This window comes from Nicotiana attenuata, unplaced genomic scaffold (genome assembly GCF_001879085.1).
Source record: "Nicotiana attenuata strain UT unplaced genomic scaffold, NIATTr2, whole genome shotgun sequence".
In the NCBI taxonomy this organism is placed as follows: domain Eukaryota; kingdom Viridiplantae; phylum Streptophyta; class Magnoliopsida; order Solanales; family Solanaceae; genus Nicotiana; species Nicotiana attenuata.
This window is the reverse complement of record NW_017675311.1, coordinates 51,136-70,695: the sequence shown is the minus strand read 5'-3', so window position 1 is coordinate 70,695 and position 19,560 is coordinate 51,136. Positions and strand designations below refer to the sequence as shown.

General features: G+C 37.2%; 1 protein-coding gene and 1 long non-coding RNA gene across 2 annotated transcripts; one reads left to right on the top strand and one right to left on the bottom strand.

Moving 5' to 3' along the window:
* Positions 1–6,067: 6,067 nt before the first annotated feature.
* Positions 6,068–6,498, bottom strand: LOC109219941. Its single transcript, XR_002067011.1, has 2 exons — positions 6,449–6,498; positions 6,068–6,350 (listed from the first exon to the last, which is right to left on the bottom strand). It is a non-coding gene; the product is annotated as an uncharacterized LOC109219941 (long non-coding RNA).
* A 6,069-nt stretch (positions 6,499–12,567) lies between these two features.
* LOC109219942 lies at positions 12,568–18,860 on the top strand. The gene is made up of 7 exons (XM_019384409.1): positions 12,568–12,832; positions 13,970–15,630; positions 15,721–15,871; positions 15,962–16,109; positions 16,179–16,427; positions 16,778–17,062; positions 18,190–18,860. The coding sequence occupies exons 2-6, from the start codon at positions 13,986–13,988 to the stop codon at positions 17,051–17,053; spliced, it is 2,469 nt and encodes an 822-aa protein (XP_019239954.1). The 5' UTR covers positions 12,568–12,832; positions 13,970–13,985; the 3' UTR covers positions 17,054–17,062; positions 18,190–18,860.
* The last annotated feature ends 700 nt before the right edge of the window (positions 18,861–19,560 follow it).

Below are 19,560 nucleotides of genomic sequence, written 5' to 3'. Positions count from 1 at the left end.
CTCTTTTGCCTAGACTGAGCTGAACGAAGCCTATCCTGAATGATCTTGACCTTGTCCAAGGCCTCCTGAACCAAATTTGTACCCAACAACCGAGCCTCTCCCGGCTCAAACCATCCAATCGGAGACTGACACCGCCTACCATATAAAGCCTCATAAGGAGCCATCTGGATGCTCGACTGGTAGCTGTTGTTGTAGGCAAACTCCGCTAAAGGCAAAAACTGATCCCACGAGCCTCCAAAGTCAATAACACAAGCTCGAAGCATATGCTCTAGAATCTGAATAGTCCGCTCGGACTGACCGTCCATCTGGGGATGAAATGCTGTGCTCAACTCGACCCGGGTGCCTAACTCTCGCTGAACTACTCTCCAGAAACGCGAGGTAAACTGCGTGCTCCGGTCCGAAATGATAGATACTGGCGCACCATGAAGGAGAACAATATCCCGGATATAGATCTCAGCTAACCTCTCGGATAAATAGGAGACTGGCACAGGAATGAAATGCGCTGACTTGGTCAGCCTATCAACAATGACCCAAACTGCGTCGAACTTCTTCCGGGTCAACGGAAGTCCAGTAACGAAGTCCATAGTGATCCTCTCCCACATCCACTCGGGAAGCGCAATCCTCTGAAATAAACCACCAGACCTCTGATGCTCATACTTAACCTGTTGACAATTCAAACACTGAGCCACATATGCAACAATATCTTTCTTCATCCTACGCCACCAATAATGCTGCCGTAAATCCCGATACATCTTCGCGGCGCCCGGATGAATAGAGTACCGGGAACTATGGGCCTCCGCTAAGATCAACTCTCGAATCCCATCAACATTGGGCACACAAACTCGCCCCTGCAATCTCAAAACACCATCATCATCTAATGTAACCTGCTTGGCACCTCCTCGCTGCACCGTGTCTCTAAGGACACACAAATGGGGATCATCAAACTGCCGATCACGAATACGCTCCAATAATGAAGAACGAGCGACCGTGCAAGCTAATACTCGACTAGGCTCAGAAACATCCAGCCTCATGAACTGATTGGCCAAAGCCTGAACATCCCAAGCAAGCGACCTCTGACTGACCGGAACATAAGCAAGACTGCCCATACTGGCTGACTTCCTACTCAAAGCATCGCCACCACATTGGCCTTCCCCGGATGATACAAAATGGTGACATCGTAATCCTTCAGCAACTCCAACCACCTCCTCTGCCGCAAATTCAACTCCTTTTGCTTGAACAAGTACTGAAGACTCTAGTGATCAGTGAACACCTCACATGCCACGCCATACAGATAGTGCCTCCAAATCTTCAATGCGTGAACAATGGCTGCCAACTCCAAATCATGCACTGGATAGTTCTTCTCATGAATCTTCAACTGCCTCGAAGCATAGGCAATGACCTTGCCATCCTGCATCAACACTGCACCAAGCCTAATACGGGAAGCATCACAATAGACTGTATAAGGCCCCGAACCTGTGGGCAAAACCAATACCGGTGTCGTAGTCAGAGCTGTCTTGAGCTTCTGAAAGCTCGCCTCACACTCGTCCGACCATTTGAACTGGGCACCCTTCTGGGTCAACCTGGTCATCGGGGCTGCAATAGATGAGAACCCCTCCACGAACCGACGATAGTAGCCTTCCAATCCCAAGAAACTCCGAATCTCTGTAGCTGATGCTGGTCTAGGCCAGTTCTTGACTGCCTCAATCTTCTTCGGGTCAACCTGAATACCCTCTGTTGATACGACATGACCCAGGAATGCAACTAAACTCAACCAAAACTCACACTTCGAAAATTTTGCATATAGCTGACTATCCTTCAGAGTTTGAAGAACCACTCTGAGGTGCTGCTCGTGCTCCTCCTGGTTGCGGGAGTATATCAATATATCATCAATGAAGACTATCACAAATGAGTCCAAATAAGGCCTGAACACTCGGTTCATCAAGTCCATAAAAGCTGCTGGGGCATTTGTCAACCCGAATCACATAACCAAGAACTCACAATGCCCGTACCGAGTGCGGAAAGCTGTCTTAGGGACATCAGATGCCCTAATCCTCAACTGATGGTAGCCAGATCTCAAATCAACCTTTGAAAATACCTCGGCACCCTGAAGCTGGTCGAACAAATCATCAATCCTCGGCAGTGGATACTTATTCTTGATTGTAACCCTGATCAATTGCCGGTAATCAATACACATTCTCATCGAACCATCCTTTTTCTTAACAAACAACACCGGCGCACCCCACAGCGAAACGTTGGGTCTAATGAAACCCTTCTCAAGCAAGTCCTGCAACTGCTCCTTCAACTCTTTCAACTCCGGCGGGGCCATGTGATATGGCGGAATAGAAATGGGCTGAGTGCCCGGAGCCAAATCAATACAGAAATCAATATCCCTGTCGGGTGGCATCCCCGGCAGATCTGAAGGGAAAACCTCAGGAAACTCACGAACCACGACACCGAATCAATAGAGGGAACCTCAGCACTGGAATCGCGCACATAAGCCAAATAAGCCAAACACCCCTTCTCGACCATACACCGAGCCTTCACGTACGAAATAACACTGCAGGTAGAGTGGCATGGAGACCTTCTCCACTCTAAATGGGGCAAATCCGGTAAAGCTAAGGTCACGGTCTTGGCATGGCAGTCCAAAATATCATGAACGGGGATAACCAGTCCATCCTCAATATAACATCGAAGTCGACCATGTTTAAGAGCAACAAATCTACACGAGTCTCGAGACCCCCAATCACCACAACACAAGAACGATGAACTCGATCAACCACGATAGAATCACTCACCGGTGTAGACACATAAACAGGAATACTCAGTGAATCACTAGGCATGACCAGACAGAGTGTAGAATAGGATCAAATAACACCGAAGTATCTCTATCACAAACTAGAACCATACCTGCACCTCCACCTCTAATACCGTTACCTCCACCTCTAGCATCTCTACCTCCACCTCTAATACCTCTACCTCCACCTCCAGCTAACTGAGCGGGCTGGACGAGTCCCTCATGAACCTCCTCACTCTCTCTCACGGTGGGAAGTATGACAAGAGCATGACGAGCTAGATCAATGAACCTGGTCTCATACTGAGTAACAGCCATAGAACCCTGCTGGAGACGCTCAAACTGCCTCCGATAGGCCTCTCTCTAAATGATGGGGAGAATCTTCTCCAGAAATAGCTGCGTGAGCTGTCCTCAAGTCGAAGCTGTGGACCTAGCTGGTATAAAGCAATAATCTTTCCAACGGGTCTCGGCAGATCCAGACAAGCGAAAAGTAGCAAAATCGACCTCATTGGTCTCCACGATCCCTATGTCCCTGAGAACCTCATGACAGCTGCCTAGATAATTCCTGGGGACCCTCGGTAGATGCACCACTGAATGTAGTAGTGAAAAACTTGGCGAAACTTATCTAACCTCTACAAAGCCTCCGAAGACGTCGCCGATCTACCACCGGTCTGTGCTGTTGTTCGGCTGAAGAAGCAGTACGTGACCTCGCCATTCGCGAAAGGACTAGAGTAGAGGTTTCAATTTAGCACTGAGAGAACAAAATCGCACGACAGGAAAGAATAGAAGTGAAACTTTTCCTAACTCTGTAGCCTCTGGGGGATAAATAAAGACGTCTCTGTACCGATCCCTCAGACTCTACTAAGCTTGTCTGTGAACTGTGAGACCCATGTAACCTAGAGCTCCGATACCAACTTGTCACGACCCGAAATTCCCATCCTCGGGAGTCGTGATGGCGCCTACTAGTGGGAGCTAGGCAAGCCAAACCTTAATTACCTTTTTCATTAACACATTACCTCATTTAACAATATCAGCAATCGCATGCCAACGATGGAATTTAATTATTAAGCGAAAGTCTTAAATTAAAGAAACTGAATAAAAATGCGGAAATACAACATAAGCCTCTACCCAAGAACTGGTGTCACAGTGTCACAGACTATCTAAGATTTACTACATACAAGGTCTGAAGAAGGGTAAACTTGGCAAGGCATCGCGTTCGCGATGGGAAGGCTGCGAACACGAAGAGGAAAGGCTGGGGGTCCAGAAATTTGGTCTACGCGAACGCGTGAGACCACACGCGATCGCGACGAAGGGAGGCCGGGAAACTACGCGAACGCGGTCCAGTGTATGCGAATGCGATGAAGGAAATACTAAAGGCTTCGCGAACGTGGAAGAGGCGTCGCGAACGCGAAGAAGAATTTGTCTGCAACAGCTGAAGCTCAGTTTCTGCAATTTTTCTAAGTTTGAAACCACCCCGAAACACTCCCGAGCCCTCGGGGCTCCTAACCAAACTCACACACTAATTCAACAACTTCCTATGAACTTAACCGTGCGATCAAATCGCCAAAATGACATCAAAACAACGAATCAAACCTCAAAATCACAAGTTTTTCTTCAAACTTCATAAACTTTCAAATTTAGAGTTTTAAGTCCGAAACACGTCAAACGACGTCCGTTTTCAACCAAACTTTACAGAAAGCGCTTAAACCATATATAAGAGTTGTAACGGGCGCCGAAACCAAAATACGGGCCCGATACCATAGTCTTTTAATCAAATATCATTTCCAATTTCCTTAATTATTTTCAGAAAATAATTTCACACAAAAATTTATTTCTCGGGCTTGGGACCTCGGAATTCGATTCCGGGCATACGCCCAAGTCCCATATTTTCCTACGGACCCTCCGGGACCGTCAAATTACGGGTCCGGGTCTGTTTGCCCAAAATGTTGACCGAAGTCAAATTTAATCAATTTAATATCAAAATTTAGCATTTTTCTCACAGAATTCATATTTAAGCTTTGCGGCTACGCGCCCGGACTGCGCACGCAAATCGAGGCAACCCCAAATGAGGTTTTCAAGGCCTCAAAAGCACAGGATAAATAAGGAAACAAGTAATGACCCTTTGGGTCGTCACATTAAAAGACACAATCAAGAACATCATTGTAATTGGCCTCTTCAATTTGCTAAATTACGAAGGAAAGCTTAATCAATATTGTTAGTGCCTTCAATAACAAGTAGAATCATTGTCGTCCTCAAGGGTGTGACTCAATAATAAATGAGATAAGTATAAATTTTGAAGACTAAATTTCTTTGCAACTATCTAAATAGGGAGAGCTATCAGGTGAAATAATTGAGGTGCGCGTGTGTTACCTCCACGAAGAACAACAACAAACTCAGTCTAACCTCACAAAATGGGGTCTGGGGAGGATAGAGTGAATGCAGCCTTACCCCTACCTTAAAAAGATAGAGATGTTATTTCAAATAAAAAAGACATTGGTTTGTTGTTGTTATTACACTGGGTTTCTCTTTTATCTGTCGATTCAATCACCATCGTCACAAAAAAACATGTAGCATCATTATCGAGCTTGTTACATATGTTTCGAAATCAATTGAACCCTATATTAAATCGTAACTAGATATACCATAAAAGAAAAAAGAGAAATCGTTTGTCCAAAGTAAACCCCAAATCCCTTGAAGAATTATACATCTCTTCTCTTGAGCCACTATTACTAGTTTATTGGTAGTGCAATGGTGAAAGTGGTTGTGTCTGGTACTGCAAAAACACAACAAATTTTCTTACATTTGGTCCATTTTATTGTCTAAACTACCATGTATCAGTCTCTTAAACGTCTCACTTAATTAACATTCCACTAACTTAAATAATAATACGTCAAGTCGACTAATATTTAGACATGCCGGAGTAAAACATAGCCCATATTAGACGTGACTTTTGGTTTAGTTGTATGCACATGAGCAACGAGGCTTAATTTTTGCTTTTAAAGGATAAAGCTATATATATGCAGAATAGCCATATAGACACTCAAGTTCCACGAGATTGTCAATGAGAGACAAAATCGATTGACTCTCAAAGAGTAAATCTTGACATTCAACTCCAAGAAGGAACTAAACCTTATAACAACATTAACACATCACTCTCCATGTTTATTAAACCAAAGTAGAAATATTTTTTGGGTTTAACTTTGGATCCAATTCCATCCAAAAAAAAAAAGAACAAGGAAAAAATTCTATACTAAGAGTATAGGTGGAAACTTACAATTGGGATAATGTGGATAGATACCATTATGAAGACCTTTTAAAGAGCAAGTAATAGACTTGAATATAGGAATAATAAGATGAGAGGGAATAGGTATCCCAGCTTCAATGTACTTGTAGATGAAAAATTGTTGCTCTAATTCTTGCCTCTGTAGGAATGTAAATCCATATCCACTAGTATTAAACTTTGAATAGTTACTAGTATATTCATGATTGCCACCATGTTGGCTAAGCTCAAGATTCAACCCAAGTTCAGTGGAACATTTCCCTTCTTCTCCATTTGTCACTGCACGAAATTAACAACAAAAAGAAGAATATAATGAGATAATTAATATAGATAGTAAAATTTAAAAGATTTTATCTTTCGGAAGAAAAGTGTACCACCATTATAGCAGTCTTTTTTGCTAGCAATATTCTTGGGAGGTGAGATTTTGAGGTCCATGACAGACCAATATTTTGATATTTTATCTTCTCTAGTAACTTTTTGTTGATTTTAATATTCTCTGCTCATAATGTGGCTTTTGTGCAGATTCAGATAAAACAATGACAGAAGAGGAACACATTGGCAGAACGTACTGCAAAGTCTTCTGACATAGTCACAAATTTTGGCAGCTCCCATTTTTGGATTGCGGGCCGTTTAATCTTTCTACTGTGTGTAGACAACACGTTGAGGTTTTAAGCTAAATTAGGCTCCTTGACAAATGGACATTGCCCCATATTGGAAGAGGAAAAAGTTTTTGATGGGTATATATACAATTACACTTATTCTAGCTCTTAAAGAGTTAAGAACAAGGCAAGCCTCGCGCCGTCGTCGTCGCTCGGCTTCCGCTCAGTTTTTCGGTTTTGTAACTGAAAATTAACCTCCCTCTTCAATTCCCGGTTTATTGTTGCGTAAATAGCCATTTATATTATGGCATTTATGTTATGGCGGTTTTACATAAACAGTCATTCTGAAGAGTTGCACCGCCATTTATATTATGGCATTTATGTTATGGCCGTTTTACATAAACAGTCATTCTGAAGAGTTGCACCTCTTTAGTTTTGAGCTCAACATACGCTATAAATACCAGTCAATTCTCGCAGATTTTCCATACGATTTTCTGGGAGGAAATAATCCACAACCTTGGGTACTAGGAGGGGGTTAAATTCCTTAAGGAAACACTATGAATTCAGTGGGCTCGGATTAACTTCTGTTTATATATTCTTTTATTTTCTCCAGAATTATTTTACAAATACAGTATACTAACACAACATAATCATCGACAAACGTAAATCCTCTATTAGCCCCTTTTTAATATAAGAACTAGAGCTGTTTAAAATCGAACCGTAAGCGTTAACCGAATAAGCGTTAATCAAAGTGAAAAAAGACTTATCGGCTTATTGATATCGGGTTATCGGGTTAATTGTTGGTGAAGGATTGAAATTTTATAATTAACGGCTAAACAGTTTGGGGGTATATTACTCAATTCCTTATCGGATAAACCGTTAACCCGTTAATAATTTTTATTTTATACTTTTACCCCTATGTATATAAAATAATTTTTATAACCCTAAGGCCTAAAATCTAAATCCTTAATTTATCAAATTTCAATAGCAGCCGATAAGCACCCCTCCTGCCGTGAGTCATCTCTCTCTTTCCGGGTTAATTTCAAGCACCCCTCCTACCGTGAGTCATCTCTCTCTTTCCGGGTTAATTTCACTGATGGTCACTCAATTATGTTTCAATTTCACTAAAGTCACTCAATTATTTTTTGTCACTTAAAAGTAACTAAACTTTGACATTATCACTTAAAAGTCATTTTGGCTCAAACCCATACCATAAATATGACATTGCATAAAATTTAATGAGAAAAATTCAAAAAATAAATGCCACATAAGCTTAAATGGACCATACCCACTTTAAATTCATTTCTCCCTTAATGTGATTTGACCCATAAACCAAAATGGGTTTCAATAGGGGAAAAAACACACACCCCTAATAAAATTAGTTCTTGTGATTTTTTGTGTGGTTTTTATCGTACAAATACAATATTTCTAAACAATTACAATAGGTTGTCTGTAAGTGCATGTTCATTGTGAAAATAGACTCTTATTAGCCTTATTATTATTCATTTATGCTTATGATATATTAATATGTTATGTAAGATGAATACAATACTATTTTAATTTTACTAGAAAATTATAAATATGCTATGTGAGTTGGATACAGTAGTATTTTAACTTCAGTATAGTTATAAAACGACTCGGATGGGGCATACAAACAAGACAAGATTTTTTTTAGTATAGAATAACTATAAATGGGCATTATGTAATAGAAAAGGCAAGAATTTTGTAGTATAGGATAATCATTTTAAACGAATGTGAAATTTAATATTTTTTTTATTGAAAGTATTTGGGTTATGGGTCAAATCACATTAAGGAAGAAATTGGTCTAAAGTGGGTAAGATCCATTTAAGCTTATGTGGCATTTATTTTTGGATTTTTCTCATTAAATTTTATGTCATGTCATATTTATGGTAGGGGTTTGAGCCAAAATGACTTTTAAGTGACAATGTGAAAGTTTAGTTCCTTTTAAGTGACAAAAAATAATTAAGTGACTTTAGTGAAATTAAAAGATAGTTGAGTGACCATCAGTGAAATTAACCCCTCTCTTTCCTCTTCTCTATCACATAAAGACTAAAATCTCTAATTAAATTTTCTCCCAAATCCCAATCTCGTCAGTCATCTCCTTCCTTATTCAAACCAGCTTTCTAACAGCACTTACCAGATTGATTGAAATAATGTTTAGTTTCTTATGGTCGAGATAGTTGTAATTACCAAAAAGAAACCAAGGATGTGGTAAGTTGTCTTTGTAATCTAGCACATGATTTCTGTGGGAAAGTGACATATTTTCTAGTTCTCTATTTCTTTTTTATTGTCTATTCGATTTAGCAGATAAACCAATTCGATACCAATCCGTCCCATGTCTTATTGCATGGCTAGCAGATTACTACTTTATAAGCCGATAAATGATAACACCAAATAGCCATTTTAACGGGGTGCTATTTAGGAATTAGCTAATGTATCCTGATTTTTAGTTTTCCAGTTTATCTTTCCCGTACACAAATATCCTAAATTATCTTGAAATTAAGATTTTTAGTTCAAATCTTCAGAACAACATAAGAAAATCCTTAAATAGTATCCCTAAAATGGCTGTTTGAGCACTTCAGTTGTCTTTCGCTGGGTTTATACCTCTCATATGCATCGATAGTGGAAAATTGTTTTATACAATCAACAACAACAACAACAACAATAATAGTAATAATATAATAATAATTACATTGTAGTACCAAATAAGTTGAGTCAAATGTATGGATTTTCATTAATCATATTTTTATTTTTTATGAATTGATTATTTTCACGCTTATTGCCAACGTATCGCAACCCTCCTCCTATATTCGAGTTTGAGAATGATAACATGAGTTAATGTGGACAGAGTTAATTTTTTTTTTTATATACTATACGAATTATGTAAATAATAAAAGTAACTAGTTACTTGACAACTTACTACAACAAATTAAATTATACTAATAATTTAAAACCTATTTACATTGTCAATATATATAAAATAAATCTGTGACATATTTCTGGGTCAATATATGTATGAATATCGTGTAAAAATTTCAAACTACTCATAAAATGAATTTAAGTTATATACATTAGTAATATAATTATTTATATTATTAGATCATATTTTTTCTACAATTTAACTTTTATAATAAATTATTTATATTTATTTTAGTATATCAATCAATGCGAAAATTAAATAAAGTTACTTGTCATTATCATCTATCTATATTACTATAAAAGTGGAAAGCCCTAAACTGAAAAGTCAAATTACCATAAGACTATACCATATTTATAAAATACATAAAAAAAAGGTAAATAACAACACCATTTTTTTCTGAAGGGATGTAACCCTTCAGATAAGTTACTGTGTATAAATTATATTCTAACTAAATACCTTATTTAATTAAAAAAAACTATATTAAAATAACCTAGCCCCTACGAGAAGAACACTATTTTGGAAAATACGTCTATGAAGACTGTCTATTTTCATACAGTGCCTCGAGTTTATTTGTTCCCGTTTATATTAGCCTCGGTGAAGAGATTGCTATTGAATATTCCAACCAATTCTTTATTAGTGTTTTTGCCAAGGCAGTATTGAACAAAATAAAAGATAAAAAAAGGTATCTTGGCACCTTCTTTGAGAAATTTGAACTGTTATTAGTACTTCTGTTGCATCACTAAACTAAAATCTAATGTCCCGATCTTTTTTTTTTTTTTGGTTTTTGCTCTTACTCTACTTTTAAATTCGTGAAAGTCTGGGGTAAAAACATTATTAGTTTAACATACTAGATTTTTAACTTTGCCACGTTAATCTTTTGTCTATATTTATTAGATAGTCAAGTTGTATCGAAAATTTTGTGAGAAATTATTAAAATAAAAAATAATAGTGGAGAACTATTTAAATACAGTTTCCCTACTGGTTATGTCATGGTATTCAAAACAATAAACATGTGCCTCAAAATAATATGTGTTTTGATATGCTTTGTTTGTTTATATTATTGTTTTTAGTTTTTATAGTCTGAGGACTTCTCCATGCTTTATAGTTATTATTGCTTAAGTAGTTTATAACTTTTTGTCATGATAACTTACTCATTCTCTTCAATTCTACTAGAAGCTCACTTGACGTCTAGATAATTGATTTGAATGAATGTGGTTGCTCTCCGTTGCGAAGCCAAGAATTTCCTCAAGGATATTCAAACTTAAAAGAAGTGAAGAAAATTCCCCGACAAAAAGTGTTCAATATATGTTATATATTTTTAAATCCTAATATTTTACCTATATATGCAGTGTAATTTTCTGACGAAGGGTGGTCCCTTTACATCATGTACCATCGCCCCTGGTTGCTCTGTTGCTCGACCATCGTATTCGTATGTGAATTTTCCTTTGTTTCACTGATAGTTTTGTTCAAAAGCTTAATTTTGATGCATATTGTTGCTCAGAATACTCTGTTTCTTTTCCATCTTTGTTTTGGTTTGTTTATCATTGGACAACTATATAGAGATAAGAACATTAACTTAATTGCTAATGAAGTCATTTTCATATTTTTGTCGTTATTCGGAAAGAATGGATAACTCTATTGACCAATACACCTTTCAAAAGATGAATGGGTATTTCTAACACTGTAATAAGTTATTTGAGATTGGTTCTTTATTCAATATTTCACAAAATTATAGTTTTACTTATATGACACTCTTTTTATATTTAGTAATAATTTTAACTTTAAATTTCTCAATTCATTCTTAATTTTATAATTTTACAGCCACTTAAATTATTACTTTTCGGCTTGTTTTAAACTACACACTTTAGAAATCTAGCTTTCACTCTAAACTATGTGTCCAACCTAAAGCCATCACATAATTAGGATGGAGGGAGTACCAATTTTGAAGTGTCGAATCTCACTAATATGGTGAGTTTCGTACGGGATTTTTTTTTTTTTTTTTTTTTATGAATATTCTTATGAGAAATATGTTATCTTAATGATCAAGTTAATGTTATAGTCACAATATTAATAAGGGATTTTTATACAAATAGTTGGTTATATTCATCGTTTATTTTTTCTAGCAATATACATAAATTATATATTGACAATACATAAGTATATACATATAATACATAAATTATGTATATATGATACCTCCACCGACTATTTTTAGTTTAAGTGGCTAGGTAAATGATTATTTGGGTTAATTCTTCTATTAATAAAGGTGATGGTAAGAAACAAGGCATGAATGTATAATTTTGTTGAGTGCTTATGCTACAATGATTTTGGACTTGATTTTGACAAATTCAACTGCAAAGTTGTTTTGGTAATTGTATAGAGACGATCTGATTTTTTTTTTACCGCATAACATTGTGTTTAGTGTTGGTATTAGCATATAAATGTTTAAGGTGAAAAATAACGATAGTGCAGAGCACAAATAAAGTGTGCACTTTGGTAAAGAAAAGCACAATCAAAGTGAAACAACAACAATTGAATAGACAAAAAAGTTACGTTTAAAAAGAATATTTATTATTTAGTGAGAGTACACGATCAATGGTTCGTTTACTCGTGAGATGTTTGGCATTTTTTCTTTTAAAAACACCGGCTCCTTTTCTCATCATTCTTTATATGGGGAAATTTTACTTATTTTGTACTCTTCTAAGCATACACGTGCAGCGCACGTGCCGAAAGACTAGTTGACACAATAAGTACGTAGAATTTAAACTATTTTTATACCAAATAAAATCTTCTTAGCTTCGTCTACATTCGTTTTATCTTTAACATTATTGAAAGTCAAACTCTAATCTATTGCCTTTCTTCGAAGTTTTACTCCTTGCTGTTTTTTTTAATTCTCAGTCTAATATGTGGAATATACTATAGGAGTAATATTTTTCTTGAATATGGTGTCAAGTAGACGAAATAAATAAATATTAAATAGAATGGTAGTTTACTCCTTACGTCACCGTAGCCTTCCAACTTTACACAATCTTCTTTTCTCCTCAGAAATTGTACTAAAACAGTTTAATTGGATGATAATTGACCATAAATTTCTGGTTTATTGCAATTGGTGAAAAAGGGTCCATATTTTTCCATATGATTATTAAACAAGAACTTTTCAAATCTTGCAGCAACTTCTGTTTTGGAACTTCCTTGGCACTCAAGTGACAGCTCGTAGAAGGGTAAAGTTTCGAATTTCCGTTGTGATTTGCCAAATTCTACTTATTGTAGTCAAACTTTTCTCAGTTTTATCCATAGAATTGCTGTTAGATATTGGCATACAAGTGTTTCATCTGCTGCTTGCTTTCTGTTCGAAGAAAGTCCTAAGAGATGTTAATGTTGTTAGAAAGCTGACTCTAATATTTGCTTGCTATTTCTCTTTTTTTTGGCTTTCCCTTTATCTTGCTACTAAGATTTCTGAATTTTGCTTTTGACTATAAATTTTCATTTCAAGTTTCCCTTGTGTGTTTAGCTTACACACTATCCTCTCCAGACCCCATGATGTGGTATAATACTGGATATGTTGTTGTTGTTGCTTTTAGCTTAATTTTCTTTTGATTAGAGAAGCCTTAGATAGTCAGTGCTACTTTTTTTTTGTGTTGGGAAAATAAACAGTTCAAATGGAGTAACGTGGTCAGCGAGGATTCATATAGCCGACCCAAACTTGTTTAGGATTGAGGCGTAGTAGTTGTTGTTCCTGTAAAATAAACTTGTGATGAATTTGATAGTGTATTTTCCCAACATGTTGTGATCTTTCGAAATGACAATGTGCTGGAGAGAATTCTAGAAAATCATCCTACTTGTCATTATCGTTTGCTGCTTAACATATTTGAAATTGATAAGGAAAAAAAAACCTTCCCTTATTCATTTCTTTTGAGTAAACTCTGTCTTTTCTTTTACACCTCTTCTCTTTGATCAGTTCAGAAGACTGGAGCAAAAATGTTATCTATAACACTTCTCTCGCTATATCTATTGGGTGACAAATTCTATTGTTGACTAACTCTATTGACTAAATAAAGCCGACCCCTTCCCCCTCTTTTCCCAGCTCATAATGGGGATAATCCATTTGAGATCTGAAAGCAAATCATTGGTAGTTACTTTTGTTTTCGGGAAGGGGGGTTTGCTGGTGTGAAAAATATGTCATTTAGGTGGTGGGTAACTTTTAATCACCTAAACTCTTGTACTCGCATTTGGTGCAAATTTTGTTGTGATTATAGTTCATTGATGAGACTTGGTTAGATAATTAGTGGGCTCTTAATTATGCTTTAGCGCATGTAGCAGTCTCTTTTTTTGATTACTGGCAATGTTTGATGTTGCAGTTGTATAATTTACATAATGGCAAAGAAAGCTGAATATGTATTCCTTGAAGAATGGCTATGCAGCAGCAGTGGCACCCACGAGAATACGACGTTGAGACATCCTCCTTCGACATCAGCCCAAAATATCATCCGAGCATGGGCTGATCTTAGGGACTCCCTTCACAATAAGTCATTCCAATCAAATCACCTCCAATCTCTAAGGACACTCGTCAATGCGCAGTTCTCTCTTTATATTGCTGATCCACAAGCAAAGCTTCTTCTGTCTATTTTGTCCTCACAAAAAGTCTCCCTTCCGCAGGAATCTTATCCTTTATTTGTCAGGCTTCTGTATATTTGGGTTAGGAAATCATCTAGACATTCTCCTGGGGTCATTGATTCAGCGGTGGAGGTCCTCTTGCATCTTTTCTCTGGACATATTCATTCGAACAAAAGCTTATCTTTCTTCTCTGAAGGTGTTCTCCTCCTTGGTGCTCTTTCTTTTGTACCTTCAGCATCCGAAAAATCTAAAACGGTCTGCTTGAAATTGCTCTGCCAGCTCCTTGAAGAAGACTATAGATTGATCGGCTTGTCTGAAAGGGCAATCCCCAATGTTCTTGCAGGAATTGGCTATGCCTTATCTTCTTCTGTGAACATTTATTTTGTTAGAGTTCTCTGTTGTTTAATGGAATTGTGGGATAAAAGTGATGGTCCTTCTGCTAGTGTGTCCAATGGGCTCATGGTACTGCATCTAATGGAATGGAGTTTTCCAAATTTTATCAATTCCCACTCTGCAGACAAGATTGATCTTTTCAGTAGAGAGGTATTGAAGAATACACAACCAGCATTCTCTTTGTTTGCTGTAGTCATGGCTGCTGCTGGAGTATTAAGAGTCATCAATAGATCTGAACAGAAAGCATTAATGGAGTTAAAGACTTCTGCAGAGGGACGTATCGAGATTATTGCGCATGGTTTAGTTTCTAGTGCCAGAGATGCTGATTATGCTACCGTGGAGCCAAGAAACTCCTTTTTGTTACAGTGTCTATCATTAGCTTTATCTAAAAGTGGTCCATTTTCTTACCAAGCTCATGTGTTTCTATGCCTCACTACAGCATTGCTGACTGAAATCTTCCCCTTGCCACGTATTTATGTCAAAATCCAAGAATCACCTTCTGGAAACTTGGTGGGATTAGTTCTCAATGAGGTCCAGCAACATCTAGACAGCATTATTTTTAAGGAAGCAGGGGCCATAACTGGTGTTTTTTGCAATCAATATGTCTTGGCAGATGATGAAAACCGAAGTATAGTAGAGGATATCATATGGAATTACTGTCGGGATGTCTATATGTGGCATCGGCAGGTTGCTTTGATGCTTCGAGATAGGGAGGAAGCACTATTAGGGAATCTGGAAAAAATTGCTGAATCTACTTTCTTCATGGTTGTGTTCTTTGCCTTGGCAGTAACAAAGCACAAGTTAGGTTTAGGTGCTCCCCAAGAAATTCAAATGAGACTTTCAGTGAGGATATTGGTTGCATTTTCTTGTATGGAATATTTTCGCAGAATGCGTTTGCCAGAGTATATGGATACGATTAGAGCAGTTGTTACAAGGGTTCAGGAGAATGAATCTGCCTGTGTCTCATTCGTGGAGTCTCTTCCATCTTATGATGATTTGACAAACCAAGCTGGTTGTGACTTTTTTTTCCCTGCACGTTTGTAATTGTCAGTATGTTTGCTCTATTACAGTCTTTCACAAAACATTACCTTTTTCCTTGCAGTACCTACTAGCTTTCAGAAAATGGAATATCTTTGGACTACTGATGAAGTGCAGACTGCTCGGATATTATTTTATCTGCGAGTAATCCCAACTTGCGTAGAATGTATACCAGCCTCTGTATTCCGCAAGGTGCTGGCTCCAACCATGTTCCTGTATCCTGCATCCGATGGATAGATCTAGAAACAAGTAGGAAAGCTAAACTTGGTTGAATTTATGAAAATTTCCTTAATATGTTTAACCAGATACATGGGGCATCCAACTGGGAAAGTGGCTAAAGCCTCACACTCAGTGTTTGTCGCTTTCATGTCCTCTGGGAAGGATGCTGACCTAGATGAAAGTGTTACTTTAAAGGAGCAACTTGTATTCTATTATGTCAAGAGATCTTTAGAGGTAATAGAAGTTATCAAACTTAATTGCTGTGATGCTTGAACTTGTTTTCTGATTTAACTGAAAGTTTAGGGATATCCTGGGTTTACTCCTTTTGAGGGACTCGCTTCTGGAGTTGTTGCACTGGTTAGACATCTGCCTGCTGGAAGCCCGTCTATATTCTATTGCATCTCCTGTCTCATTGAAAAAGCTGATAGCCTTTGTAGTTCAGTCAATACTACTACAAAAAATGACTTGTGGAAGAGTTGGGATGGAGAGTTGGAGCATTTCAAGCAGATGTTGGATTTGCTTTTACGTCTCCTTTCTCTTGTTGATATACAGGTAAATGGAAATAATGTTTGACTTCAACTGGGCAACCTAATGCTAGGCGGTTATAAGTAAATCATAAAGGACTTATGCATTTTATTGATAGCAAACACTCAATATGGGTGCTTCTTCACTTTAACGGTTTAACTTCTTTCTTCGTTCATTTGAAAATATATTTGGAATAAATTATAGGAGCTCTTTCTTGAATTAAGATAGAAGTTTTCTAAAATGGAAAGGAGAAAATGGAGAGATGCTTCAACTATGCAAATGCTGATTTTGTCTTAGGTTTCCTAGCCATGGTTTATGCCTACTATGTCAACATAATGTACTTGAGATGGCAAATAAAAACATTTTTTTACTCTCAGGTTCTGCCTAGTTTGATGAAGTTACTGGCGCAGTTGGTCGTTAGATTACCTTCCAATGGCCAGGATATGATTCTCAATGAGTTATATCAACATGTTGCAGAATCGGATGATGTTATACGGAAACCGACCTTGGTTTCATGGTTGCAGTCACTTTCTTATCTTTGTTATCAAAATACTAGCAAGAAAACACCAAAAGGGGTTGGACAAGTAATACATGATTCCATGTCAGGGACTATGGACTCATTAAGCATGAATAAAATCACTGCACGTCTATAAACAGTTGAGGTATACTATATATCTGACTCTCATTACTTGTGCTTTCATACTCCTTTAAGCTGCAGCTTGCCTTGGTTTTGGCTCCGGTGAAAATGCTTTGGGCCAAGACAAAGACACATCTGTTGAGAAAGTTCTTTTTTTTTCTTTTCCGAAAATAAAATCTATTAAGGAAGTTGCTAGATGTGCAATCCACATATTTGGACTGGGTGCATACCCTGTTAGTGCAACCCGGGAATTTTTCCATTATTAATAATTATTTACCTTATAAAAAAATGTTAGTGCAAGACGTTAGTCATGATAGATAGTTAGCTGTATTTATTGTAGCTTTAGCCTTCTGTACCCCCTCGTCTGGTCATTCAGCTAACCTATAAATCATCTGGGAGAGAATTTGTGCACTAATTGGAGTTGATTTTACCGCCAGAACAAGTGTTTTCTGAGTATTTGGCTTTTCTCCTCATATACGGAGTGATAAATTTTTCGGCCGATATTTTTATGAGAGACCAGTGCCGAAGTTATTGCTATTCGGCTTTAAATTTATGTGGAAGTCATTGTCTCAAACTGTTAATTTCACCGTAGTGTATTTTTAGTTGAGATAATTTTAGCTTTGGCCTATTTACCTGAAGTTGGTAATATTACCAAAATAAGAGCACATGTTCACAATGAATCATTAGTCACTTGAGGTTTCATGACATGAATAAAACACACAATCTTGGACATTGATTATACAGGATTAATGCGCACCAGAAATTTGGAAGATAAGGTGAATGCAGAAGATTTTGGCTTCTTTAATCTGATGAGAATGCTCATTGTCTGAACTGCATTGACTTGCAATATTGCGCATAAAGGAGTGTTAGGTTTTATTGCATTGTTGGTTATAACTGGTATTACCGGGAGCAATTAGGGAATAATGCTGACTACTGATTGATTTCTCTATGTAGCAAGAAGCAATGTGACAATTACTTACAAGTTACAATTATAAATTTCACACAAGAGTGAGGATTATGGATTGTGTTTCTGAAGTTATATTCTGCATATGTCCTTCATGCCTATGTTTTCCAGATCCTTTCCATTCTTGAAATTTCGATTCAGAATTATCAGGATCTGTTGCTAGTAATATGTTCACCATTTAAATCCAGAGCAAATTCAACATTCAACACCAAGGGATGAGTTCTGGGTGCTGCCTCCAGATCAGTTTCTGTGGACCCATAAACCTGTGTAAAATGTGTTGGCTTCTGCCCGTGGTTGCATCCCTTGAAGATTTACCCTTTGTTCATGAAGACTTGTGTGCGCTTTGAGATGGTATCGACACAAACTTGACCAACAGATTCAGTTCAGCAAGAGGAAGCGGTTGCTCCTTTATACCAACTTCTGGATGAGGAAATTGCTCCGTATCTTGCTCTTGGACACTTGATCAGGCTCTCATTATCTCGCCCACTACTTGTTTTACTTGGTATTTATGTCTGGATTGTGAAGCAGCTTTGTCATTGCTCATTCCGCAGTGGATGGTGGCCTCTCTTCCTCCAACAAATTAATTTCAGGAATAGATTGAAAATGTTTTAACATAAACATCATACGACTTATGGACTATACGGTTTTCTGTTTGATTATTCTGAATTAGGAATATTAGTTTGTTAGCAGAAATTGTTGGCAAACATTATGAAGCGCGTCTTCCCTCAGCTCACTCTTGTAGTAGGGGACTGGAGACTTCCAGAGGTGTAGGTTTAATTGGGTTTTACTTGGTGTATATATCCCTTTGCTCTTGAATAAATGCCCCAATACCGAATTCAATGTGGTTTGACTCATTTTATTTCGTCTTTCTTCCAATTCTCATATTTGTGTGTGACAGTATTTTGGCAAGAATGATATTTTATGAAATTTAGTGGAAGTTCAATGATTTTGTTGTTTGAAAAATAACTTTGATGATTTTTCCGCAAGTATATTACTCCCTCCATTTCAAAAAGATTGTCACTATTTTCTTACTAGTCCGCTTCAAAAAGATTTGTATATTTTTTATATTTCCTTAAACCTAAGCATTTATAGTCCCACAAATGCTATGGCTTGTTTAAGGCCATAAGTTTCAAAAGCTCTATATCTAAAACATGTTATGACAAGTTTAAGATCATAAGTTTCAGATATTTTTTTCTCTTTATTAAACTTTATGTCAAGTTAAATTAGGAGAAATAAATTAAAATGGAGGGAGTGCTAAAGTTGAGTGATCTTCTATGTAATTAATCCCTTATTCATGCTTAATAGGGCATTATAGTGAGATTTTTGAAGTTCTTCAACAATTTTGATAAAAGGAAACATTTTACAACAACAACAACAATAACAACATACCCAGTATAATCCCACATAGTGGGGTCTGAGGAGGGTAGTGTGTATGCAGACTTTACCCCTACCTTGTGGAGGTAGAGAGGTTGTTTCCAATAGACCCTCGGCTCAGGAAAGTATAGGCACCACAATAATAACAAGAAAACAAGGACAACATCGAGAAACCATGTAAAAGC